The sequence below is a fragment of the Amorphotheca resinae genome, assembly GCF_003019875.1.
Source record: "Amorphotheca resinae ATCC 22711 unplaced genomic scaffold M430scaffold_4, whole genome shotgun sequence".
NCBI lineage: Eukaryota > Fungi > Ascomycota > Leotiomycetes > Helotiales > Amorphothecaceae > Amorphotheca > Amorphotheca resinae.
In genome coordinates, this window is record NW_020194474.1 from 525142 (window position 1) to 548285 (window position 23144).

A 23144-nucleotide genomic window follows, 5' to 3' on the forward strand; every position below is an offset into this window, starting at 1 on the left:
TATGTCCTGCGCGGGTCTTGGAGTCAAGCAAACGTCCCTGAAGCAGAACAGCCATGGCTTCCCCTTCGCCCTCGAACACCGATGTCGAGAATGTGCCGCCCTCGAAGGAAGAAATGGTCAAGGACGGCGCGGATCCATATCTGGTTCACTGGGAGGAGAATGAACAGGCCAATCCGAAGAACTGGTCGACCCTATATAAATGTTTCATAACCTTCCAGCTGGGAATGGTGGCATTGGCTGCCAGTTTGGGCTCTAGCATTATCTCGCCGGCCGAGGCTGCCATTGGGAAATATACTGGCGTTGGGAGAGAGGTTTCTGTGTTGTGTGTGTCGCTATACATGTAAGTACTGAACCCAAGATATACACCCTAGCTTCTGGGTAAATTTCAGTCTCCCCTCCGTGCAGATAGCTAACCTTCTCGTACCAGTATTGGATTTGCAGTTGGACCCCTCTGCTGGGCACCTATGTCAGAGTTATTAGGCCGCCGGATATCTATAATCCCCGCCATGGTCTGCCTGTCGCTTTTCTCAATAGGAACTGCTACCAGCAAGAACATTCAGTCTGTTCTTTTAACTCGATTTTTTGGGGGAATCTTTGGTTCGGCTCCAGTGAGTAATGTCTCAGCGGCCCTTGGTGACATCTGGGACCCCAAGGTTCGAGGAACAGCTGTCACATTTTACGCGGTGGCAGTCGTCGGCGGCCCCACTCTGGTGAGTATATTCTGCCCGTTCAAAGAATCGTTATTGATTATATACAGGGCCCACTCATTGGATCTGCCTTGCTTGTTAACCCCCATCTTGGCTGGCGCTGGACCGAATACATTGAGGCAATATGGGCTTTTACGATCACAACGCTCCTTCTTTTCTTCCTGCCTGAGACGTACGGACCGGTATTGCTGAAGAAAAAGGCGCAGCGTCTCCGAAAGGAGACCGGAGACCAGGCGTATTGGCATCCCCAGGAAAACATTGAGGTTTCCCCAAAAACGATTATTACGAAGCAGCTCTCGCGCCCAATCATAATGTTAACCACCGAGCCAATGGTTACATGTATCGCATTATACGCAAGTTTCGTCTATGGTCTTTTGTAAGATTGAGCGGCCCACCATAAATAAAGGTCGAGCTAACAAAACTAGGTATCTTACACTCGAGGTCTTTCCCATTGTCTTCGAGGAGCAGCGTGGATGGAGTCCTGTTGTCGGCTCGTTACCGTTCCTCGGCTTGTTCGTGGGTGTCTGCGCTGCTGTCTTCATCAACCTGGCAAACCAGAAACGCTATGCCAGATTGTTAGACGAGGCCCATGGCAAGCCGGTGCCCGAGGGACGGTGTCCACCCATGGCAATCGGAGGGGTTCTTTTCGCAATTGGATTATTCTGGTTCGGCTGGACAGCAAACAAACACATTCATTGTAAGTGCTCCCGATTCCGCAAGGCCAACCCCCCGGGAGACACGACATGATACTAATAACCCCCATAGGGATCTCACCCGTCCTAGCAGCCGTCTTCATCGGCGCTGGTTTCAACGTCATCTTTCAGCAATGTATAAATTTCCTCGTCGACACCTATCAGCTATACGCCGCGAGTGCCGTATCAGCAAACACCTTCCTGCGCAGCTTCTTAGCGGCTGCTTTTCCGCTCGTAGCCTCGCCCATGTTCCACAATCTGGGCGTGGGCCCCGCCATGTCTATCCTGGGTGGCATTGCGACGGCGGCGATCCCGGTCCCGTTTATCTTCATGAAATATGGGTTGGCGTTACGGAAGAAATCAAAATTCGCACCGGTGGATGATGATTGAAATAATCGATGATGATGATGATGGTTAAGATAAAAATATAGATCAATAGACGGTTTGGCGAACTGGGGGTTTTGTTAATGATATGATACCATAGAATCAAAAGTTATTTGTTGCAGATATGATATGATAGTAGTATTCAAACGTGTGAAGATAAATGCTGGCTGGGGAGGAAGGAATTTAATTAATTGACTGGTTCCAGTTCCCAGGAATAAATAAATAACAACCCCAATCCCTCCGCCTCATTCCTCATATCCCACAATGAAAAAATCACAAAAAGAAGAGAGAGACATATCAATACCAATAAACGACTTCCTTCCTTCCTTCCTCATCCCTATATTACCTCCTAACCATCTCCATAAATAAATAAGTCCCCACCATGTCTCCCTTCCTATCTATCTATCATGCAACATCCAAACATCTTATTTATATATAAACTCTGCATGCCCGACAATGCATCACATAGAAATGAATTTATGATTGGTTCATACAGATACAAAGCAGCCGAAACCATCCAGGTCAGGAAATAGGGTTTCAGACAGATATAAATGTATATATATTTGAACATAAGGTAAGGTATGTATGTAACGGTACTTAGAAGACTACCGGGCCTGGTATGTAAAGACTTAGAAAGGGGCACGGAGGAAGGGCACGGAGGTTGAAGAATGGGAGAGGTGTTGTTGGGGTATATAGAATGTTTTGTTTTCGTTTTGTTTTGTGTGTAGAGAAGAAGGTATTGGAGGTGGCTGGAGTATAGGAAGGGATATATATGGAAAGTGAGAGAGCTTCGAGTGTTTGTTGCAGCGCTGGAGAGACTGTCTCTTGCCTGCTGAGTGAGATTGGGATTCGTGGATGGTAGATATTGCTCTGTTCCCTCCTAAACACGTTGCTCTGAGTTTCTGCTGGGTAATCCATTCATCGTCTCAGTCTTCTGCGGATTATCGCGTTTTCCGTGAAAATGTATGGGAGTGCTGGATCTAGAGTCACGTAGAATAAGATGCCAACACCAACTGTTCTGTTTCTGCTATCGATCCACTATTTACACTAGTACAGAGAATATAGGAAAGGCTACAAGATGGTCGTCTATAGCAGGGAAAGGTCGCCGAATTTTTCCTGTACGGCTGTTAGACGTGTTCCCAACTGCACACGCTGGAGAGAAAACATACCTTGTAGCCTGGTACGGCCCAGCGTCCCTTGGAGACGAGTTGGGAGGTCTTCTCATCAATATCCGGACGGGCAGCAGCAACCTCATCCTGTAACGCAGGGAACAAACATTAGCCCCGGTCTTGAGTCCAGCACCCATCAGCCGCGCAATACATACCACAGTGAGGTCCTCGAAAGGTCTAGCCTCCTCGATGTTCTTCAGCGTCTTCTCCAGATCCTTCAGCTCGATATCAACACGGCCCTTGGTCTCCTCGGCGCTCTTGACAGCCTGCACCTCGAAGGCCTCAATCGCCTTGATCTGTCTGGCGAGGTCGTACGTCGCGGGCTTGAAGGCCTTGAAGTGCTTCTCGATCTCGTCGATGACGGCTTGGTTCTTCAGGATCGAGCGGTAGTGCGCGAAGTCGACGGTCGTCGGCTGCTGCGACAGCGCCTGCACCCGGCGGCGGGCATCTTCGTTGCGCTTCTTGAACGCTTGGAGGGAGGCGACGGTTTGCCCGCGGAGACCGAGCGAGCTGGTCACCTTGTTCCAGTCGAGCTTGAGGGCTGCACTACGCTACAGGAGACGTGACATGTTAGCTGTTGATCCTGAGAAAATCGAGGGAGGCTGCTTCGGAACAGCTTCGCGCAGGGCCCAACGGGGTCCCCTCCTGAGACTGCCGAAAGCAGCTCGGAGGAAGTTAACGGACGTGATTGAGCGATTGAACTTACTCCGGTTGCCGTTGCCATTGTGATGGTTATGAGACTATTAAAGAGAGGGGAGTTGATCTTGTCGAATTGGTCGTCAAAAGCTGCTGGACGGAAGAGCTCGGCAAAGGTCGACAGTCACGTGATATCCAAATGCGGTGCCTGAAAAGCCTCCGGGGCTCTGAAACGATGGATCAGGTCGATATCTGATGCATATTTAGGATAGAAGGTTCGTTGTAAAAACATTCAGCGAGTTTGTTGGTAAAGGCGTAGCTTTCCATAGCACGAGTACTTCCTAAGGGATGAGAGTCACGGTTCAATTGTGGATTGCAATGCCGCAATTCAATTTTCAGAATACAATGATTTTTGCTGTACTATGCCGACCCAGCATATACAGCTTCCATCGCTGACTAGCTTTGCCCAACTACAAAACCAGGCATAGCTAGGTAGGTAAGCAACTCCAGCATATCAAGCTACCCCTATATGCTTAGAGCCATAATAGAGTTGACTATATCATTGTCGTTCTCCTTCAGTGCCTTGATAGCCTTGTTCCGCGAGACGCTTGCTTGGGTCATGACCAACTCGATATCCTTGTCCTCCAGACCAGTAGCATCAACCTCCTCTCCCTCATCCTCGTCTTCATCCTTCTTGTCACCGGTGTCGACGGCCTTGCCCTTGCCGTGGTCGTGGGCGTGGTCGTGGCCAGCGTGGTCATGTCCAGCGTGGTCGTGGGACTCTTGGGCAGCCAGCTGCTGAGCGGCAGAGGCCTGGGCTTGGGAGTTGAGATCCTCGATCTTGGCCTCACCGAAGACGCTGTATAAAATATATTAGCGTGTTCGTCTTATAACTGGAAACAAGACTGCCTTACATGTAGGTGTTGCTGTTTGGCGACTTGTAGACTTCGGGGTTGTTGATGACGAAGAGGATCTAGGTAGAGAAGACAGATTAGCAAAATACTCGTAAATCTAATATAAAGAATCTCGTGAACAATCCTTCCGCCACCCTTTCTGCCTCTTGATGTTGAGGCTCGCAGGACACCATTGAGTCGCAAAAAGAAAACACCCAAATACTCACGTTCTTTGGTCTGCGGAGAGTGACTCTGGTAATGCCAGGAACCTTGGTCAATCCAAGCTTGGCAATTGACTTGCGGGCCTTCTTCTCGTTGCGGGAGTGGACAACGGCGCCAGCTCCAGCAGGCAGGCCTTCACCCGTCTCAACCTCAGAGTCAGAGCTGTCGGATCCCTCCTCCTCAGCGGCGACTTGCTTCGTAGGCTCCTCATCTGGGAGCTCTTCAACGCGTGGGTTCGACATGTTGGATGGTATGTAGGTCTGAAATTGAGAGGTTAGCAAACTGACGTTGTCGGTCAAAGATTTTTGAATAATTCGCGTGTGCGCCAATGCCCCGGCGAAACCCCGGGGAACTTAAACATCCGCGACGCGGATATAGCAACAACTTGTACAAAAGAATGCGAAACTGACCTGGACGTACGGGTGTTGATATCGTTGTAGAGTGTCACGGCGTGGAAGATCCAAGATGGGACGAAGCTTTTAGGGTTCGATATTCGCTAAGATCTAGATTGCCGAACTCAAGAGGTTGATAGAACAGCAGAATCCCAAGTGAGCAACTCTGGCAGGAATTAAACTGGCATTATCAGGACAACTAAATTAATGTCTTATATCATGTATGTTTCAATTTTCATGGCGTCTTGAAAGGTTTAAAGCATACGGGCTATGTATCTCACGCGGCACGTAAATTATCAGGGTGGTTATTCCTCTCACTCCCATGGAAGCAGTTTGATGTCTTTTGAAGTCCATATGCTCTTGACGCCTGTCAAAACTGACGTAGGATACAAAGCTCCCTGCGAAGCAAAGGATTCCAGCAACCCATTGCATTCATGCTCTCATGCTCACAATCCCAAATACATCTGAACCTCTACGCAGAAGCCCTGATCTTGGCCAAAGACTTCCGGACCTCAAAACGTGCCTGCTTCCTCAATCTCATAACCTTGAATCGCTCGAAATCTGTCAGGGCTCGTCTCCGCTCCTTCTGGGCGCGCTTCTTGGCCCAGGAGCTCTCCTGCCACTTCGCCTCAATGCCGGCCTTCTCCCACGCTGCCTTGACGGCGCCGGTTCGTGCGCCTCGGGGAAGCTTTGAGAGGACAAGAGGTGTGAGGACGAGTTGTGCAAGGGCGATCGCTTGACGGGGAACGGCGCTCTTGCTCTCTGTGGCTGGGCCATCAACGAGAACCTGTGTCGGAGTCAGCACTTGCTCCTTATATTCCAAATTCCCATGCTGAGAGCAGTGCTACATACGCGCTTGTGGTCGATGATCTCAACGATAGCAGCCAGCTTGCCGTCTGAGGGGCCGCCCTGGATGAGGACAACGCGGCCGACCTCCACCAGTCTCCATGTCGATGCCTTGATGTCTGCGTCACCCATTGTGATTGATTCTGAAAGACCTGAATTAGCTGATGAATTCGACTGTCGCGATGAGGTCCAGGGCACGTACTGGGCGAGTTTGTCGAGGGTGTTGTCGGATTGGTATTGAGTTGCTGTTGACTTCGAAAATCGAGATGGATTATCGTGTGTGCTTTAGCGAGAAAGGGAACCCTAAAATTTTATTGGCGCCTGAGGCATCAATGCGCTAGTCTAGCTCCAAAATATTTCCTCGAGCTCTGGGAACTACAAAAGCTCGAACTTAAACTCGAACTGAAGATTTTCACAACAGTCAACATACCACCTCATTCCACTCATCAACATATGGAACTAACTTGTAAGTCCTACAGCTCTCTCTCCCCCTCTCTTTCTTCCAATGATGAAATAATTTGCGATTGACCTCACTACGATGGCGCCCTCGCCGGGGTTAGCTATATCGTGCGAGTGGATGACATTCAATCTTACATATTCTGAGTCCCTTCAGATCAGCGAGCTTTTTTCTTTTCAGCAAAATGAAGAGACTTCTTGCTGACCTTCCGAAGAATGATCTAGCATCGACCTCAAACATATTCGGTCTTACCCGCCAGAGCACAATTCTGCTATCCGATTATCTTTCATACTTCTCATCATTGTTGCTATACAAATCCAAACACGAAAACTAAAACATTAAACCGACCATACGATCAGAGGATCGCTTCAATATTGTAAGCCACCGCTCTCTTCATCTCGCACTTCTCGCGTCGAGCTGTTTATCGACCTGTCTATGATTATAACCAATGCACTGAAAATAGTGAACTCTTCGGAGCCATGAACATTTCTACCAAGATCACTGAGCTGGACAATATCTCAATCTTCTTTATAAACCAAATCATGCCAAGTTCTCTTGCTGACTGGTACATTATAGGAACAATATCTCCCTTGAACTAACAAAACAGGTTAAGCACGAATTGGATGTTGCAATGGTTTCTTGGGGTGTTGTAAAAAGTAATATGTTATTGTTATAAAAATAACGTATTATTGTCAAATTATTAACAAAAAAAAAAGAGAAGATGACACAATTAACTAGTTTTCACATCCCAGTGTAGAATTCTATACTTATTTCGGAGACTTTGATACACGCAAAGCTAGCCTAGCAGAATACAGTGTAATAGAATTCAAGTCATGGTCCTCGATGTGAATGGTCCTCACCACGACAGTGCTCCGTATAAGTTTCTCAAATTGTGCTTCCTTGTTTTGTACACCGACGAGCCCGTAGACGGCTCGATCAAGACCGGAAACTACAGAAGCCTGTCAGATGCTGACCATGAAGCTTAAGAGCCGGGGTGCATCATGTACATCATACACCCCAGCAGCTCCTCGAGCCACTCAGTCAATCAATATGCTTTCATGATCCTCCACAATTCCGTCCGCTTCATCCAAATCCCTCTTAATCGACCCGAATAATACCTTAGCGACACAAGGTGGTACCGCATTTCCGATCTGTTTCTTGACACCACATCCCAGGAACACATGATTTGGAGGGAATCCCTGTAAGCATGCGTACTCTCTCAGCGTGAAATCTCGAGTACCAGAAGGATGGTAGTTCTGGCCTCCGCTCGTGGTCATCGTTCGTGGGAGGATCTTGTCGCCATTCCAGGGTCTCATGGAGCGGCCGTCAGCGAAGCGGAATCGTTCAGGGTCGTGGTCAGGTGCATTATGGGGAATCTTTGACAGTGTCTGGTTGACTGTGACAAAGGGCTTCAGTCCGTCTTCTTCATTATCGGAATGGGTTGGTATGGGCATCTTGGGGAGGATCTCGCCTGGACTTGGATATGTTAGTACCTTGTCCTACATGGGATGAAGGTGTTTGAGTTACCAAGCCGCAATGATTATCAGACGATATCTTCTTTGTGGTAGACCCTATAGTAAATAGGTCAGCATTAGCCTCAAAATCGCGTCACAATAGCTGATGCTTACCCATTTGGCCAAGGGCACAACAGCCCACCGCACAGAGAATTGAAGAGCTGTGAACATATGGATGAGAGAAGCAAAGTACCATCGAAATCTCGCCGCGAGTAGCCCAAAGGTCTGCTCTAGTGTGACCACCCTCGGCTTTGCTACCTTGACGACTTCAAGGACTGCGTAGAGACTGGCAGTATTCATCTCATCATCGGCACCGTTGACGGTATGAGCAGGAGAGAAATATTGACAGGGTGGTGAAAGATGCAGCACATCAACTTTTACATCAACTGACGCACAGTCCTTGGAACCGTGAGCCATACTAACAAACTTTTCAGATGCCATGTGATAGCATGCTGCATTGCGGAAGTTTGTCTTCCATGTTGTACATGCGTGCTCCCAAAAGTCAAAACCCCACTTGACTTTAAAACCCGCCATAACTGCTCCTCTAGTTGCTCCGCCAGCACCGCAGAATGCGTCACCAAAAGTGAGCATTTGACCGACAGATCTGGTTGCAGAGCCATGACTTGATCGATAATCAGGCTGGACAGCTCCAGTTGGAGGTGGAGCCGCGAGCTCTGAGGACCGGATATCTATAGCAGGGGGGATGGTTGCCGTGGATGTGGCAGATGAAGGGTTGCGAGAGAAAACGATCTCCGTGCCCACTTTAGGTAAAGGTGGGGTCGTGATGTTTGAGCTCAGTGTTACTACATCGATGGAAGATGGCTCCGATGTCAGATCTATCACAGTTGATGAAGTCCGGGAATTCACCTTATCAATCCGAAGCTCATCTATTCCTCGCCTGGTCGTCTCAACACCATCCCTATCCTCATAGCGCGCTTTCTTGAAGACCTGTCTAGCGTCGGGGGAATCCTCCAGGACTATTACCTCTGCGGACCTCCTTCGCTTTTGCCGTCTTGCGGAGGCAGGAAGTGTATTTGGGGTACCATGAGAAAGTGCCAGGTCTGGTTCGGTGGTTCCACTTCCGGTGCTGATGGTGCTCTCTGTTCGTGTGACGGATGAGAAGTTCTGCTCTGTAACAGCAGGCTGATATGATCCTCCCATAATTGTTTCTCCCCTCCATTGAAAACGTCTCAGATCATCCGAAACTCCATATCCACTAGTGGTTTCATCTTCTTTGAAGATCTCCAAGGTCCTTTCTTTCCAGCGATTGTTCCATCTATCGTCACTCGAGGAATATTTGCAGGTATATTTCCACCGTGCTGTCAAGCCACCTGCAGATGCTACCTCAGAAGGCGTTTGGAATTCATCTGAAGCAAAATTCCTACAAAGTGGAAAACTCTGGTTTGTTCGGCGGATGTTGCGTAAGGCCTTTACTTTATCGATGGAGACCTCCACAGCGCCCTGCTCAGGCGGCTTGCGTGGATCATCGAGATCAATCTCATAAAACAAACACAGCTCGTTTAGCTTCTTTTCGAGCATGGCATTCATAGAATGGCATCTCTGGTATCGAAGACCTCGCAATTTGACTTGATCGGTTTTGGAGTTGCGAATAATGTCGGTGATATGAAGAAAGTCGCCGTCAGACAGTTCCACATTTTTTCTAGGGCGTAGACATATCTGCATGTGCTGAAATTTGTCCACTTTGATGAAGGGTTCGACTATAGGTGGATTGCGTTGCGGGTATGCGATCCTGGACAACTTTCGTCCAGTTCGTGGAATCACATCTTTAGAGATATCATCCACACGAAGGATTTGTAGCTCTTCCTCATCGTCCCAAAGGAATTCCTCGTTTTCCAGCTCATCCAGATCAATCAGCACCTCATCTTCGACTGCAATCCTTCCCATTCTAGGAATCATAGTTAGCTGCTCTCTCAAACTCCCTTCTGATGATGTACCATCCCACAAGGAGCCATTAGAACTTCTGTTCAAGTCATGATGGCGTTGTGGGATTAAGGAACATGACCCGTCACTGTTGAAGTGTCCATTTTGATTATTCATTTTTGGATCTTCCCCCATATCCGATCTATCGGAATCACCATCTTCCAATTCTATAGGACGGTGGGCACTACCGACGTTCGAACCCGATATGGAGAGTCTTGGCATTGGGGAAGATGACGGTGAAGACGATCCAGGGAGTCCAAAAGCTGATGATTTTGATATCGAGCGTACTTTGCTCAACAAAGAGCCCGCAGTCGGATTGATGTTGGCAAATTCTCTGGTGGGCGTCGTTTTGGATTTCTCCCACTCTGGCGATTCAAAAGGGAAGACCGCAGTACGGCTAGGCGTCTTATCTCTCGAGTTTAGGATGCTATCCTCTAGCCTCGAGATATGGCTATGGCTGCTAGTTGTTGTAGAGGAAGAATGAAGACTTGTGTTGGCAGGGTTGACCGCTGCGCTCCTTGTGTTATCTTGTGGTGCTGTTTTTGAGTTTCTTTGGTCAGCGGCGCCTTCATCAATGTCAAGTGAACCCACCCAACAAGAACCTCTCTCCTTATGATATATTCACTATAAGAGAGTACATCACCAAGAATCTCTTCTTCATCTAAGAAGTTGCACTGAACGGCAGGCTGACAGATACATCTTGAGTAATCGGTTGGATTCCAAGGAAAAACATCAAGAACGATGGGGCGCGGAAAGAAGATCGTGGAAAATCATTGCTTACCTTCACTAAGCAGCTCCAACTCTGAGTTATTATCATCATTGGTTGTGGCCAGATCTTCGTCATCATCAATGACAATGACTGATCGTCTTTGAGAAGATGCCATTGCCATGGTCGATAGGACCTATACTAACAGCTGATTTCCTGGCACCAGTAGGTAGGTAGCTAAGCTTGATCTTTATCTTTGTTTTTGTCGATCAGACTCAAACTGCGCTCAGCAGCTTGAGAGAAAATAAGCTGAGGCAGATATGAGTTTGAGAAATCCCGTTACAGAAAGGCGAGGAAAATACCTAGATTCCCCGGACCAGAGGTAACAAAAGAGCCGGGATTTCTTTGGCCTAAGATTTGCTGGTATGGTGTTCCAGATTTGAGTTGAAAAGGCATTAGAGGGTGTCTCTGCCCCAAACGCATGGGAGCGGGCCTCCAATATAGCCTGAAGAGGCTTTGTTTGGGCCAATTCCGACGATAATTTTTGGACCAAGAACTTCGAAAGCTAACATCCTATTGCCTTCTATTCAATGCCTCCGACTGAGTCAGGCTATTCTTTGATGACAAGAGATGAAAGTGAAGGTTGTATTCCGGTGTTGAAGAACTTATCTTGTCCTCTACCAAGATTCTGGGTGTCCACAGAGGTTCTCAGCGGGGTGAAGAGAGGCCAGCTGCGACTTTGTTGGTCTACCTTTGTACTGCCCACAAAAGAAATGGTTATCAGTAGAAACCCTTCAGTGACTGCATCTTTGGCGGGACTCTTAAAGATGACCTCTTTTGGGGTTGGTAGAGATGTAGGAGAACGGATCAACGAGAATATCTGAAGATATTTTGGTGAAGGGCCACAGGTGCGGTATTCCAATAGGTTTAAAGCACAAATCATGACATATGGAGAAGATTTGTTTTCACGGCATAGCAGTGGCAGCATGAAACAAAGATGCAAACAAGCACGGAGAAGCATGGCCCAGGAAAATCCACAGCATGGACATGGCATGGTGTAGGTATGTATCTGGAATTGCACTGGCAAATGACACGCTATAGTTTATGCTCTCAATCTGGAGAGCCAGAACAATGCTTCGTGGAATTCAATAATCGACAGATAAAGCTGTTCATGAGGTTCACAGAGACATATCAAGAAGCGGTTAGCGGCTTCTGGAGAATACTTAGTCCGTCCGGCAAGATGCCTCGGTACCGTACAGTCAGCCGAGCCAGCCAATCAGCACAGTAGTGGGGGAATTATGCTGCAATCAGTTTTCCACCGTAGAGATGGACATGAACTTGTTCGGTCTGATCCAGAACAAGGACATCTGTATTTCTCCATCTCCGCGCAGAGTAAGCACAGAGAGGAGAACAGAAGTGGAGGAACGGAGTACGGGTTCCCTCCTCAACCGATAACCGCCGGTGAAGCGAGAACCGATCGCCCGGGTCAGGCGATAACGTTTTTCCAGCCCTTCCATCCAAGTCCTGCTGTGAGAAGAGTGGGAAAATTTATATCGGTAGTCTTATGTAAGGACAGTAACATAGGTATTCATTGAGCACCTGTGTATTGGATTCAACCCTCAGTAGTTTGGCTCTCTTTAAAAACAGATTCCTATAGACAAGAAAATGATAGATATCGCTTGCCTGCACTGCGCCATACATATATGCCTTATATTACATACAGGACGCCCTGGTTAAAAGCCCGGGTGGCCGTGCAGCAAAGGCGCAAGTCCGAGCTCGCCTCCATAAAATTCTAAAAAAGCGTCGAACCAAACAAACTCTTCTGAAGTGGGGAGGCCCTCTTCCTCTCTCCCTCAAAATGTCTCCAGCAACGACTTCAGCATCTGGCTGCGCTCCGTCCGCTCTGCTTCTGCGACCCAGCGTCGCATTGCATCCATCTCATCTTTCATCTGAACATTCACTCGACACTTGAGAATGCGTCCCGCCATTGCATAGCTCTACCAAGTGCCGCTTCTTCCCTCCCAATTCTCCGTCTCTTCATCCTCCCGCACCTTGCTGCGCAACCACCCCGGACGCAGAGTTCTGGGCTTTCTTGCAGACTTGAATAGGTGAGTAGCGCGTTCATCTTGTGTTTCTCTGCTTTACATCCTCCCCAATGGTTATGATGATGAAAACAATAAAAAAGATGTTAGACTTCCGAGAAAATTCTGCGGATAAAAAGTTTCACTGAACCTCATCCTCCCCAATCATCTGCTTTCTTGGCGCAAGACTCCCATTACTTTGCTAATGAAGCTACTATAGTACACGGATTAAGTTCTTTGTACGAATCCTTCAGGATGTGTGGTATTCTGGGTCTCATCCTGGGCGACCATACCTCGGACCCCTACACCACCAATGCGGCTGCAGATCTCCACGATGCCCTCTACTACCTTCAGCATCGCGGACAAGATGCATGCGGCATAGCCACTTGTGGTTCGGGTGGACGGATCTACCAATGCAAAGGCAATGGAATGGCTGCCAAAGTCTTCCAGGATGGCTCCAGAGTCCAGGATCTCCCCGGCTTCATGGGCTTGGGACACTTGAGATATCCCACCGCCGGTAGCAGTGCCAGCGCCGAAGCTCAGCCCTTCTACGTCAACAGCCCATACGGCATCACCTTTGCACACAATGGGAACTTGATCAATGCCGAAGAGCTCCGATCCTACCTCGACATTGAGGCGCACAGACACATCAACACCGATAGCGACAGTGAGCTGATGTTGAACGTCTTCGCCAGTGAGCTCAATGAGACTGGAAAGGCTCGAGTTAACGAAGAAGACCTGTTCAAGGCTTTGGAGCGGATGTATACCAAGTGTGTCGGAGGTTGGGCGTGTACAGCAATGCTCGCTGGTTTTGGAATCCTTGGCTTCCGTGATCCTAACGGTATCCGTCCCATGGTTCTTGGATCTCGGCCATCTGGAACACTTGAAGGCGCTGTAGATTACATGATTGCGTCTGAATCGGTTGCTTTGCGTCAGCTCGGGTTCAGCGATATCGTTGATATCCTTCCCGGACAGGCAGTGTTCATCCGCAAGGGATGCAAACCAACGTTCCGCCAGGTTGTACCACAAGCGTCCTACTCTCCTGATATCTTTGAGTACGTTTATTTTGCTCGCCCAGACACTATTATCGATGGTATTAGTGTCCACCGGAGTCGACAGAACATGGGTTACAAGCTTGCCGATACTATCGTCAAGACCTTGGGCGAGGAAGCTGTCAAAGAAATCGACGTCGTTATCCCAATCCCCGAGACCTCCAACACATCGGCAGCCAGTGTCTCCGAGCGTCTCAAGATTCCCTACTGTCAAGGCTTTGTCAAGAATCGCTATGTATTCCGAACATTCATCATGCCCGGTCAGGGTGCTCGCCAAAAGTCTGTCCGCAGAAAGCTCAGCGCTATACCATCAGAATTTGCAGGTCGAACAGTCCTACTTGTCGATGACAGTATAGTGCGTGGTACCACGAGTCGGGAGATTGTTAGCATGGCTCGAGAAGCTGGTGCGAAGAAAGTCATCTTTGCCTCCTCTTCTCCGCCCATCACGCACGCACACATCTATGGTATCGACCTTGCCTCACCTCTAGAGCTGGTAGCGCATAACCGAGACCGAGCCGAAATCGCAAAGCACATTGGCGCCGAGGAAGTCATCTACCAATCCCTCAGCGACCTCAAAGCCGCCTGCGCGGAGCTCTCCCCGCGAGACCCCAAGACCCAAGAATTCGAGGTCGGCGTCTTCTGCGGGAAATACGTGACGCCCGTCTCTCCCGGCTACTTCGAGCATCTGGAGCGGGTCCGCGGCGAGAGCAAGAAGATGAAGGTCCTGGAGAGTGCCAAGGAGGCCGTCCTGCACGGCGTTGCTGGAGAGAAGGAGTTGGATCTGATCATCGGCGGCGCCGTCGTCAACGCCAATGGCCAAATCGTTCCGCATCATGGCGTCAATAGCGACGTGAACGGACACGCTCGGCGCAAGAGAGAAAGAGAGGAGTCCGGTACACCACCAGTCCGGGACCGTCAAGATATCAGGTACGCACCACATCCCTCCCCTTTTTATCTCTAAACACCCCCCTCTCTAACATAAATGGAACCATAGTCTGCATAATTTCGCGAACGAGCCGCCGAACGGCTATTAATAGGGAAACGTCATGTTCAAGGTTACTTTTCTCGGAAGGTGAATGAATGGGTAAAACTTCTGCATAAGGCTGGCTGGCTGTATCATGATCTGCATTTTTGTTCTTTTTCTCAAATGACAAGAACGTTAAAGACGAAACCTTGCATTTTCCCACCTTGTGATAAATTTGCCCCTCCAAACCCAACCCACCCCCCCCCCCCCCTTTTTTTCCAGTCTCTTCTTTTTTTACTGCCCTGCATCCCAACGTAAACCCAGAGCTCTTAATAGCCCAGAACTCGTTCCGTGATTGAGAGCTGGTTGGAAATTAAGGTGTAGCTACTTTCGTACTCTTGCTGGGTATGATTGATTAATCACATAGTAAGATCCGTGTGCACTGATCTCATCTACCTTATCTACCTCCTGCGAATAACCATCAAATTAAAGAACAATCATCCCATCAAACCGAAGCCCCTGCCTCCTATAATCCTCAACCTCACCATCCATAAATGACCCCCCCCCCACCCCCCCTTAAAGTTCCCAAGCAGCCACTCACTCAACCACTCTACAACTTCGCTCTTCCCCGCGTCAGATCCTCCCAGTGCCGCTCCAGGAACTCTGAATATGTGTCCCCCTTTCCATGCTCGATCCAGAGCAACTTATCCTCGGGCTTGACTTTCGCGGGATCGACGCCTTCTGCGCGGAGAGGCACCTTGTTCTGCTTGTTGTTATGGATCGGTGTCATTTCCTGCACGATGCGTAGGAAGATGGGGACGGCGTAGCGGGGGAGGTGGGTACGTGCGTGCCTGTCGTCGTCTTCTTAGTTTTTGGAAGAGAAAGGAGAAGGGGGGAAAAGGGGGGATAAGAAAATACGTACTTCAAGAGGCCGGCGTAATCGAAGTCCCTTCTAAAATTAGGATCGATATAAACGGCTGCGCAGCCCGCACGGCCATCGTGTGCGGGCAGCTCAACCCCATACACATTGGCTTCCACAACGCCGGGGAATCTGCCCAGGACTTCGGCCACCTCGGCGGTGCTGACGTTCTCGCCCTTCCAGCGGAAGGTATCACCTAAGCGGTCCAGGAAGAACCAGCGGCCGTCGTCAGTCCTGCGCAAGGCGTCACCGGATCGATACCACAGATCGCCCTTCTGGAAGACGTCTCTCTCAAACTTCTTCATCGTCGCTTCCGGGTTCTTGTAGTAGCCGGCGAACACGCTGACGTCCGGGACAGCGACGATGATCTCGCCGCCCCTTTCGTATGGCTGGCGGAGTGCAAATCCCGTCTTGGGATCTCGCACAATGGCACCGGTGGCCTGGTCAACGAGCACAGGAACCATGGTATTCCTGTTTAGGAATCTACTGATGGCCCCATGATGGCCCACACATCCCGCGAGGTAATCGCCATTGCAGTAATTGATAAGGCCGAAGACGCCCTCCGAGGAGTTAAAGAACTCCCCAACCTCGGGGACTCCAAAGCGCTCGCGGAATCTGATCCATACGTCTGGACGGAGACCATTTCCGTACATGCCTCGGACGTGGTGGTCCTTATCGAGCGGCGACGGCGGCGCTGCGAGCAGGTATCGGGCAGTTTCTCCAACGTACGTTATCCATGTAGCGCGGGAGTCGTGCACCTCACCCCAAAATTTCGAGGTGCTGAACCGCTTTCCGAGGCAGAGGGTTGTTCCATTCATCATCAGGGAGGCCGCCAAAGCGCCTCCAGTGCCGTGATACATGGGCATGCAGTTATACCATCGGTCATCGTCTCGAAGTCGACTTCCGCCTGCTGCTCTCTGAGAAAGATATCAGTTGGTGCTGGTGGAAAGGTGGAAGTCGGGGCTCAAGGAGAACATACTGTAACACCTACTTGATATCCTCTGTCGACATTGAAGGGAACACCCTTCGCCATGCCCGTCGTGCCACTACTCTCATTAGCACCCAGACGTAACGGAATGTGAAGTCACCTACCTTGTATAGAATATGCACATAGGCCAATTCCCCTTTACCCCATCTCTGTAGGAATCATCCGGCCTCTCTGCCTTCATCGCACGAATCCCCTCCTTGAACTCCCGATCCAAAACAAAAATCTTCATCGTCAACCCCCTCTCAATCTCCCCCCTCGCATCCTCAACCCTATTCACCAGCTCCTCTTCCCCATCCACCAACAGAATCTGCGACCCCGCCACCCCCAGAGAATGGAGCAGCGCCTTCCCTGCAAGGTTATAGTTGATCATTGCGGGCGCGGCGCCAATCGCCCAGAGTCCCATCCAGGCGAAGATAAAATCTGGCGAGTTCATCAGGTAGAAGCTGATGATGTCACCTGGCTTTACGCCTTGAGAGAGGTACCATTGCGCCCATTGATTGGCGCGCTCGTAGGTCTGCGCCCAGGTGTAGCAGCCTTCCCGAGACCATAGACACTCGTCGTTGAGTCGTCTCTTTACGGACTCTTCGAAGAGGTAATATAGCGCTTGGCGGTTGCTTTCAACTGGTTCGAAAGCTGTTAGAAGAGACCGTTTCTGGGTTGGGAGAGAGGGGAGAATTGCTTACTGGCTCCGGCGTACATTTTCATGGCCCTCTGCTGGCTTCGTAGTTCGGTGAGGTCTTTCCGTATAGCGTGCTTTGCATCAAGATACATGGCTGTAGCAGCTGTGGCCGCCACGGTGGCAGCGGTGACTGTTCAAGATCAACATATTAACCATTGAATGGCAATTGATTGATTTAAGGAAGGGAGATCAAGCTCCAAAACTCTAAGGTAGAACATCTTCACGTAGCAATCTGGAGATGATGTTGTCATCCAAAGTTAGGAAATGAGGGGTAGCTTGTTTCCCACGTACCCAGTGCCATCTTCTCTCTCTTCTTTTCTATGTCAAACGAAAGCTGTGCTGGACCGCAAGGAATCAGATAAAAAGAATGTACGAGTTGTCCAGTAGAATTGCATAAAATGAGTGGGAAAGAAAGAGAGATCAAGGAGGACTAAATATCTGGGGAAGTGATGATTAACAATTCTACAGATCGCCGAGGCTGTTCTGCTACACCCGAGCTCCTACCCCACAACCCCGCATTCTATGATACCTAAGGATACTCGGATACTGGTACATCATGATACTGATACTGATACTGATACTGATACTGATACTTACATAGTAGACACTACTTACCCCTTACTGGCCCTTTTCGCGAGATCGGGGCAATTACCAACGAGGTCATCCGGTGTACAATCTCGACCGGCTTCCCCAATTCCAAATAGAATAAACTCCAGGAATAGGAGCTCCTCATCGGCAGTCTGTTCAAGTTGCCTCGATTAAGGCTGTGAAGAGAGCTCGAATTCAAAGATCCCATCTATTGCATGCAATTTTCAACTGGATGATAAAAGTGACATCGATTTGGGAAATTTTATTTAAGTCGAAAGATCAGTGATTGAAATTTCAAGCATCACCATTATCCTGGTTGATTCAAATTTCCGCTTTTGGCACAGATCTCTCGAAATGTGAACAGCTCCTATCACTGTCCTCGGTCCTTCGAGACTCACTCGAATACGGCGCGGCCTCAATAAGACCAACGCTAAAGGTCATGTCCTCATTGACCCTAAGGTCGTCATTATTGCCTTGGTCTCATAGACTGACCTGAAGTAGGTGTTGAAACAAGAGAATCACAGAATCACCAGATCTTAGATGAAGCGTTGAGGCCCTTTGAAAAGAGGGTTCTCCTTTTCAATGAATGGAAGAGATAGGTGACGCTCGGGTGGTTTGGAAGTATCGTAAATCTCACAGTCGCGGCATTCCTCATCTAAATATCAACCAAATCAATGGATGGGCATCCTCCTTTTGTCGGGTTACATGTGACTAGGCTTAACTTTGGCCTTTTGCGGTATCAGGCCTTGGTTAGATGTATGGTATTCAGACAATTTCGTATCACCCGCAGTGTCATGCATCGAGGAGATTCAGCTCTCGTGATTCAGATGAGGAAATAGAGAAATTCAACCAGCACCACTTGGGCTGGATGGCATCAATTTGCAACGCTGAAAACGTCAGTTCTTTTGCTTCGCTTGCCGGCGTTGCAGGTAGAAGTCGTGGCTTGCAGCGATTTGTATACCCCCAAGGAGTATATTTATGGTATGTGTAGGGGGCCTACTTGTACTGAGGTAATAATTTCAGCATTTATTCTCGACATGCAGCTTACAAGAGTGGTATCTTTTTGAGGAAATAGGACAAGAGTGCAGGTGCACAGCATTCCACGATATTGTAAAAGTGTCGTTTCATACGGTCTCGATATATCTTCGGACCTCCCTATGATCGGTCAGTAATGTATCCAGGTCAGAAAGGAAGAAGACAAACCAATCTGTGACCGCTTCATCCCACAGTCGGATTTCATGTTCTCTCGTCCCACCATAATGATCCACAAACTCATCCCCGAAGACCTCCCTCGCCACACTTTCGGGTCTCATAAACCGCTCAGTGGCTTCCCTGAGACTCTTTGCCAATCTGACGCCCGGGTCGGCCTTTCCGCCAACATCTTGCCCCTTGCCAAGAGGCGGTTGCTTGATTTCAAGCTTTTTCTCAATGCCCCTCCAGCCCAAGGCTAGTATGGCAGCCAAAACGTAGAATGGGTTTGCGTCTGCACCTGGCACACGAACTTCAAATCTCGTAGCTCCCGGTTTTGATGTAGGCGGCGCAATTAATCGAATTGATGCAGCACGATGTTCAAGGCCCCAGGATACTGTTACCGGCGCCCAGAAATTCTCCACCAGGCGCTTGTATGAATTGACATTGGGTGCGACGAGCGGCATTATGTCTGGAAGTCCTTCCAGTAGCCCAGCCAGGAAATGTCGTCCCATATCTGACAGATTGGCAAGATCCTCATATTCTGCCTCTGTATCCTTCTCCTCGCGGAAGAAGAGGTTCTTTCCATTCTTATCAACTATCGAAACATGCATGTGCCCACTATTCCCCGGGAGGCCTTGTCGTGGTTTAGCCATGAAGGAAGGAGTTATTCCATATTTTGATGCGACCGATTTCACAACGTATCTGCAAACATGTTAGACAGGCACCGATACTCTTCCAGAATGTAAACTGACTTGAACAAACCGGCCTTATCTGCCATTTCCTGGATTTCTCCAAAAGACAATGCAGCCTCATAAACTCCGGGCCCGCTCTCAGTATGCCATCCCTCTATTCCACAGTTGAATTTCTCGCATGCATCAAAGATCCCATAATAGTAATCTTGATTATGCACAGGTCGTGTTAAGCTGTATCCGAACATGCCTTCGGTCAGGGGCGGGAGGGAGTTGACAGGATTATCTCGGAGGAAGGTGGCAACGGGGGTGCCATTTCGTTGGTCTGCGGGAGCATTTGGGTTGCTCGCAGGTGTCTTGAATTGGAAGAATTCGTATTCAGCTAAGAGGATTTCAATATCAGCATACTTAAATATGTCCTCGAGAGCTAACCTCCAGCCATAGCACCAAGCCCTTTAGCCTTCAACTTCTCCACAGCAGTCTTCAAGAGACCCCTGGGACATGCGCTGACAGGCTTTCCGGAATCGGGGTCAAAGAAGCTGACCAAGAAGAAAGGGACGTTATCCTCCCAAGGTATCCGTCGATAGCTGCTGAGATCCGGGATGGCAATAATATCATGGTAACCATTTTCGGCATTGCTGACTTTCAACTCTTTAAAGTATGTCTGGTCATGCATATCCCAGCCAAATATGACGGAGCAGAAACCAAAGCCTTCCTTGGCGATGCCTAGGAACTTTTTCTTGGAGACCAACTTGCCGCGCAAGATTCCATCGACATCGACACCTGCAAGCTTGACTTTGGTATCATCTGCGAGAAGGTTGGGTAAGGACTCGAGGGTCACTTTGGGTCGTTCGCTGCTCGCCATTCTGTTGTTCTGCGGTGCGATAACGAATTCGCGGGCGGGGTGGCTACTTGGATGTTGAAGCTCCAATTGACGTCGTCGAAGGAGGGGATTCTGCAGTGCCTCTCAGAGAATTGATCTGTTGAACATCCACTCTCGAGAATACTTTCCCGTGGCAGTAGCAGAGGCTTTGTGAAGAGGGGAGGGGAGAGGAGGGGAGGAGAGATGGTATTGTACTCAAGCTCCCCTGTCTGCGCAGTACCTACCTCCGTACGTATCAGACTATCAGACACCGTTCGACCCAATCAACGTCCTTAATTTGGACCCGAATGGGGAATCTGGGAATTGGGAAGCTCTGGTCGGGCTGACCGTCACAGTTCAGCTTGAGGGAACAAAAAGAGCGAAAGCCTTCAAACTTGTCTGCGCTTTTGTCGGGGCGCATTGGTTGTTGGGTTTGGAAGTATCTTTTCTGCTTTGTTAGTTCGACATCCAAAGTATCATGTTTGATCTGCGTTGATCCCCCCTCTCAGTCTAGACTCTAGTGATGGACGAGGATGAGCGGTCAGGCCCTAGTTCCAAAGCTTCGATAAGAACACAGGAACACCAGGAACAGAACAGGCCACATCCACAACAAACTGCTGAGCAACGCATAGCAAGTCAAGAATACTTGATACTACTTCGTACCTACAGCACTTCCTTTCCCTTTCCACGTTGCTGTCATCACCTGAGTCTTCCTGTTTTCATTGTCCCAAGACCCCACCATCAAGTACCCATCGGATCGTGTTCCCGCATCATTGAACATTCAACATGTCGGCCCCCACCATCAATAGCATCCAGATAGGAAGACTTCACAACAAGAATGCGATCGTCACCGGAGCAGCTGGGTAAGTGTCGACCATCCAGCTCTAAGCTTGCGGCTTTTCTCTCTGCCCCTCTGTCCCTCGTTCAACGCCCCAGCAGGAGATCTCCACGGTTTCCATTTGCTAGTGCCTTCACATGACTTGTGGCTTTCAGGGGCCGTATCTGCTTCCTGTTGGGACTTTGTACATTCTACCAGATGATCAAGTGTCACAAATTATTGCTTTTGAATATGCGTGGAGAGTCTCTCCTCTCGCCTTCCCTTCATGCATCTTTCTTAGGTACATATATTCCCAACTTCTTGCTCACAACCTTACCAGAGGCATCGGTCTTGAAACATCTATCCTCTTCGCCAAAGAAGGTGCCAATGTCCTCATGGCCGACATATCAGGTCCCGCTCTTGAGAAAGCGTTGGCCAAGCTCAAGCAAGTCGTTCCCTCGCATCACAAAGTTGAGACTCAGGCACGTATCCTCTGTCCCTTGTCTATATGTAAGACTAACCAATAAATAACAGGTCAGCGACGTGTCTAAAGAGGCCGATGTAAAGGCTCTTGTCGACCACCTCGACGCCTGGGGCGGTGTAGACATTATGTTCAACAATGCAGGCATAATGCACGCTGATGATGCTGACGCAGTCGACACCCCCGAGAAGATCTGGGATCTAACCCAAGCCATCAACGTCAAGGGCGTCTGGTTCGGTTCCAAACACGCCGTCCTGTCTCTGCGCAAGCACAAGAAGACCAAAGGTTCCATCATCAACACTGCGTCCGTTGTTGCCCTCGTCGGCTCCGCTACCCCTCAACTGGCATACACGGCCAGCAAGGGTGCGGTGTTGGCTATGACCAGAGAATTGGCAATTGTGCATGCCCGAGAGGGATTCCGCTTCAATGCTCTATGCCCTGCTCCGCTCAACACTCCACTGTTGCAAGATTGGCTAGGTGACGACCAGCCCAAGAGGCACAGACGTGAGGTTCACTTCCCGAGTGGTAGATTCGGCGAGGCTATTGAGCAGGCACGCGCCGTGTTGTTCTTGGCTAGCGACGATGCTAGCTACATCAACGGACAGGTATACCATCTCCCAAATCAGAGATCTTTGGTAAAGAAGAGGTGCTAATTAGGAGACAGGACTTCGTCGTCGATGGCGGAATGACAAAAGCCTATGTTACCCCTGAAGGCCCACCTCTTGCGGCCCCAACGAACAACGCTCTTTTATCCGAGCGGATTGATACCATTCCTAGCACTGGTCACTAAGCTCTGCGCTCAACGGGCAAGGCCCCAAACGCTTCTAGAGTGATTGATCAATCCATAGGAAGTTTGTCTTAGCTAGACAGGTAGGCGTGCTCGCTTGCTTGCTTGCATTTCAATCTTGCCATCCACAATGTCTCTTCTATAGGTATCCTGGAAGCATCGTAGATAGTGTAGATAGATTTGCTGAGGAGATAATGGACAACATTCCTAGAATCCGAGTTTCCATATATCATGCATGTTCTTTGGATAGGGAACTTATCTGCTTGTGAAGAACAAGTCTCACCTCGTCTTTTTGAATCCGACATAACCGTGAATGTTGACGACTCACCGATGAGTATGCTCATATGGGCACAATATATGAGATTGATGTCCAAAGTACCACTCCCGGGGAACTACTCTCCGGTTGTGCAAAGCTGGGTGAAGAGTATTCAGAGTCGAGTTATGCATTTGCGTCAAGGCACCTAAAAGTCACATGAAAAGAACGAAA

General features: G+C 49.2%; 9 protein-coding genes across 9 annotated transcripts; 3 read left to right on the forward strand and 6 right to left on the reverse strand.

Moving 5' to 3' along the window:
* Positions 1-113: 113 nt before the first annotated feature.
* M430DRAFT_49192 (hypothetical protein) lies at positions 114-1789 on the forward strand (the record flags this gene model as incomplete). The annotated part of the gene is made up of 5 exons (XM_024868054.1): positions 114-340; positions 428-710; positions 758-1083; positions 1133-1404; positions 1473-1789. The coding sequence occupies 5 exons, from the start codon at positions 114-116 to the stop codon at positions 1787-1789; spliced, it is 1425 nt and encodes a 474-aa protein (XP_024722167.1).
* A 1080-nt stretch (positions 1790-2869) lies between these two features.
* M430DRAFT_65244 (hypothetical protein) lies at positions 2870-3691 on the reverse strand (the record flags this gene model as incomplete). Its single annotated transcript, XM_024869159.1, has 4 exons — positions 3659-3691; positions 3108-3503; positions 2953-3039; positions 2870-2899 (listed from the first exon to the last, which is right to left on the reverse strand). Exons 1-4 carry the CDS (start codon positions 3674-3676, stop codon positions 2870-2872), a joined length of 531 nt encoding a protein of 176 aa, XP_024722168.1. The 5' UTR covers positions 3677-3691.
* Positions 3692-4113: 422 nt separating this feature from the next.
* Positions 4114-4945, reverse strand: M430DRAFT_26544 (hypothetical protein; the record flags this gene model as incomplete). The annotated part of the gene is made up of 3 exons (XM_024865415.1): positions 4114-4447; positions 4503-4561; positions 4709-4945. 3 exons carry the CDS (start codon positions 4943-4945, stop codon positions 4114-4116), a joined length of 630 nt encoding a protein of 209 aa, XP_024722169.1.
* A 570-nt stretch (positions 4946-5515) lies between these two features.
* Positions 5516-6178, reverse strand: M430DRAFT_65246 (hypothetical protein). The gene is made up of 2 exons (XM_024869160.1): positions 5948-6178; positions 5516-5882 (listed from the first exon to the last, which is right to left on the reverse strand). Exons 1-2 carry the CDS (start codon positions 6071-6073, stop codon positions 5568-5570), a joined length of 441 nt encoding a protein of 146 aa, XP_024722170.1. The 5' UTR covers positions 6074-6178; the 3' UTR covers positions 5516-5567.
* Positions 6179-7435: 1257 nt separating this feature from the next.
* On the reverse strand, positions 7436-9595 carry M430DRAFT_99072 (hypothetical protein; the record flags this gene model as incomplete). Its single annotated transcript, XM_024870161.1, has 5 exons — positions 7436-7874; positions 7926-7969; positions 8027-8551; positions 9026-9168; positions 9310-9595. The coding sequence occupies 5 exons, from the start codon at positions 9593-9595 to the stop codon at positions 7436-7438; spliced, it is 1437 nt and encodes a 478-aa protein (XP_024722171.1).
* Positions 9596-12895: 3300 nt separating this feature from the next.
* On the forward strand, positions 12896-14726 carry M430DRAFT_98965 (hypothetical protein; the record flags this gene model as incomplete). The annotated part of the gene is made up of 2 exons (XM_024870157.1): positions 12896-14619; positions 14687-14726. 2 exons carry the CDS (start codon positions 12896-12898, stop codon positions 14724-14726), a joined length of 1764 nt encoding a protein of 587 aa, XP_024722172.1.
* A 193-nt stretch (positions 14727-14919) lies between these two features.
* On the reverse strand, positions 14920-17678 carry M430DRAFT_219999 (hypothetical protein). The gene is made up of 5 exons (XM_024864614.1): positions 17247-17678; positions 16668-17184; positions 16555-16621; positions 15579-16492; positions 14920-15507 (listed from the first exon to the last, which is right to left on the reverse strand). Exons 1-5 carry the CDS (start codon positions 17332-17334, stop codon positions 15267-15269), a joined length of 1827 nt encoding a protein of 608 aa, XP_024722173.1. The 5' UTR covers positions 17335-17678; the 3' UTR covers positions 14920-15266.
* Positions 17679-18954: 1276 nt separating this feature from the next.
* M430DRAFT_26549 (hypothetical protein) lies at positions 18955-20575 on the reverse strand (the record flags this gene model as incomplete). The annotated part of the gene is made up of 4 exons (XM_024865416.1): positions 18955-18985; positions 19034-19723; positions 19774-20092; positions 20143-20575. The coding sequence occupies 4 exons, from the start codon at positions 20573-20575 to the stop codon at positions 18955-18957; spliced, it is 1473 nt and encodes a 490-aa protein (XP_024722174.1).
* A 604-nt stretch (positions 20576-21179) lies between these two features.
* On the forward strand, positions 21180-22902 carry M430DRAFT_40812 (hypothetical protein). The gene is made up of 4 exons (XM_024867432.1): positions 21180-21435; positions 21730-21871; positions 21924-22475; positions 22535-22902. Exons 1-4 carry the CDS (start codon positions 21359-21361, stop codon positions 22658-22660), a joined length of 897 nt encoding a protein of 298 aa, XP_024722175.1. The 5' UTR covers positions 21180-21358; the 3' UTR covers positions 22661-22902.
* Positions 22903-23144: the final 242 nt, after the last annotated feature.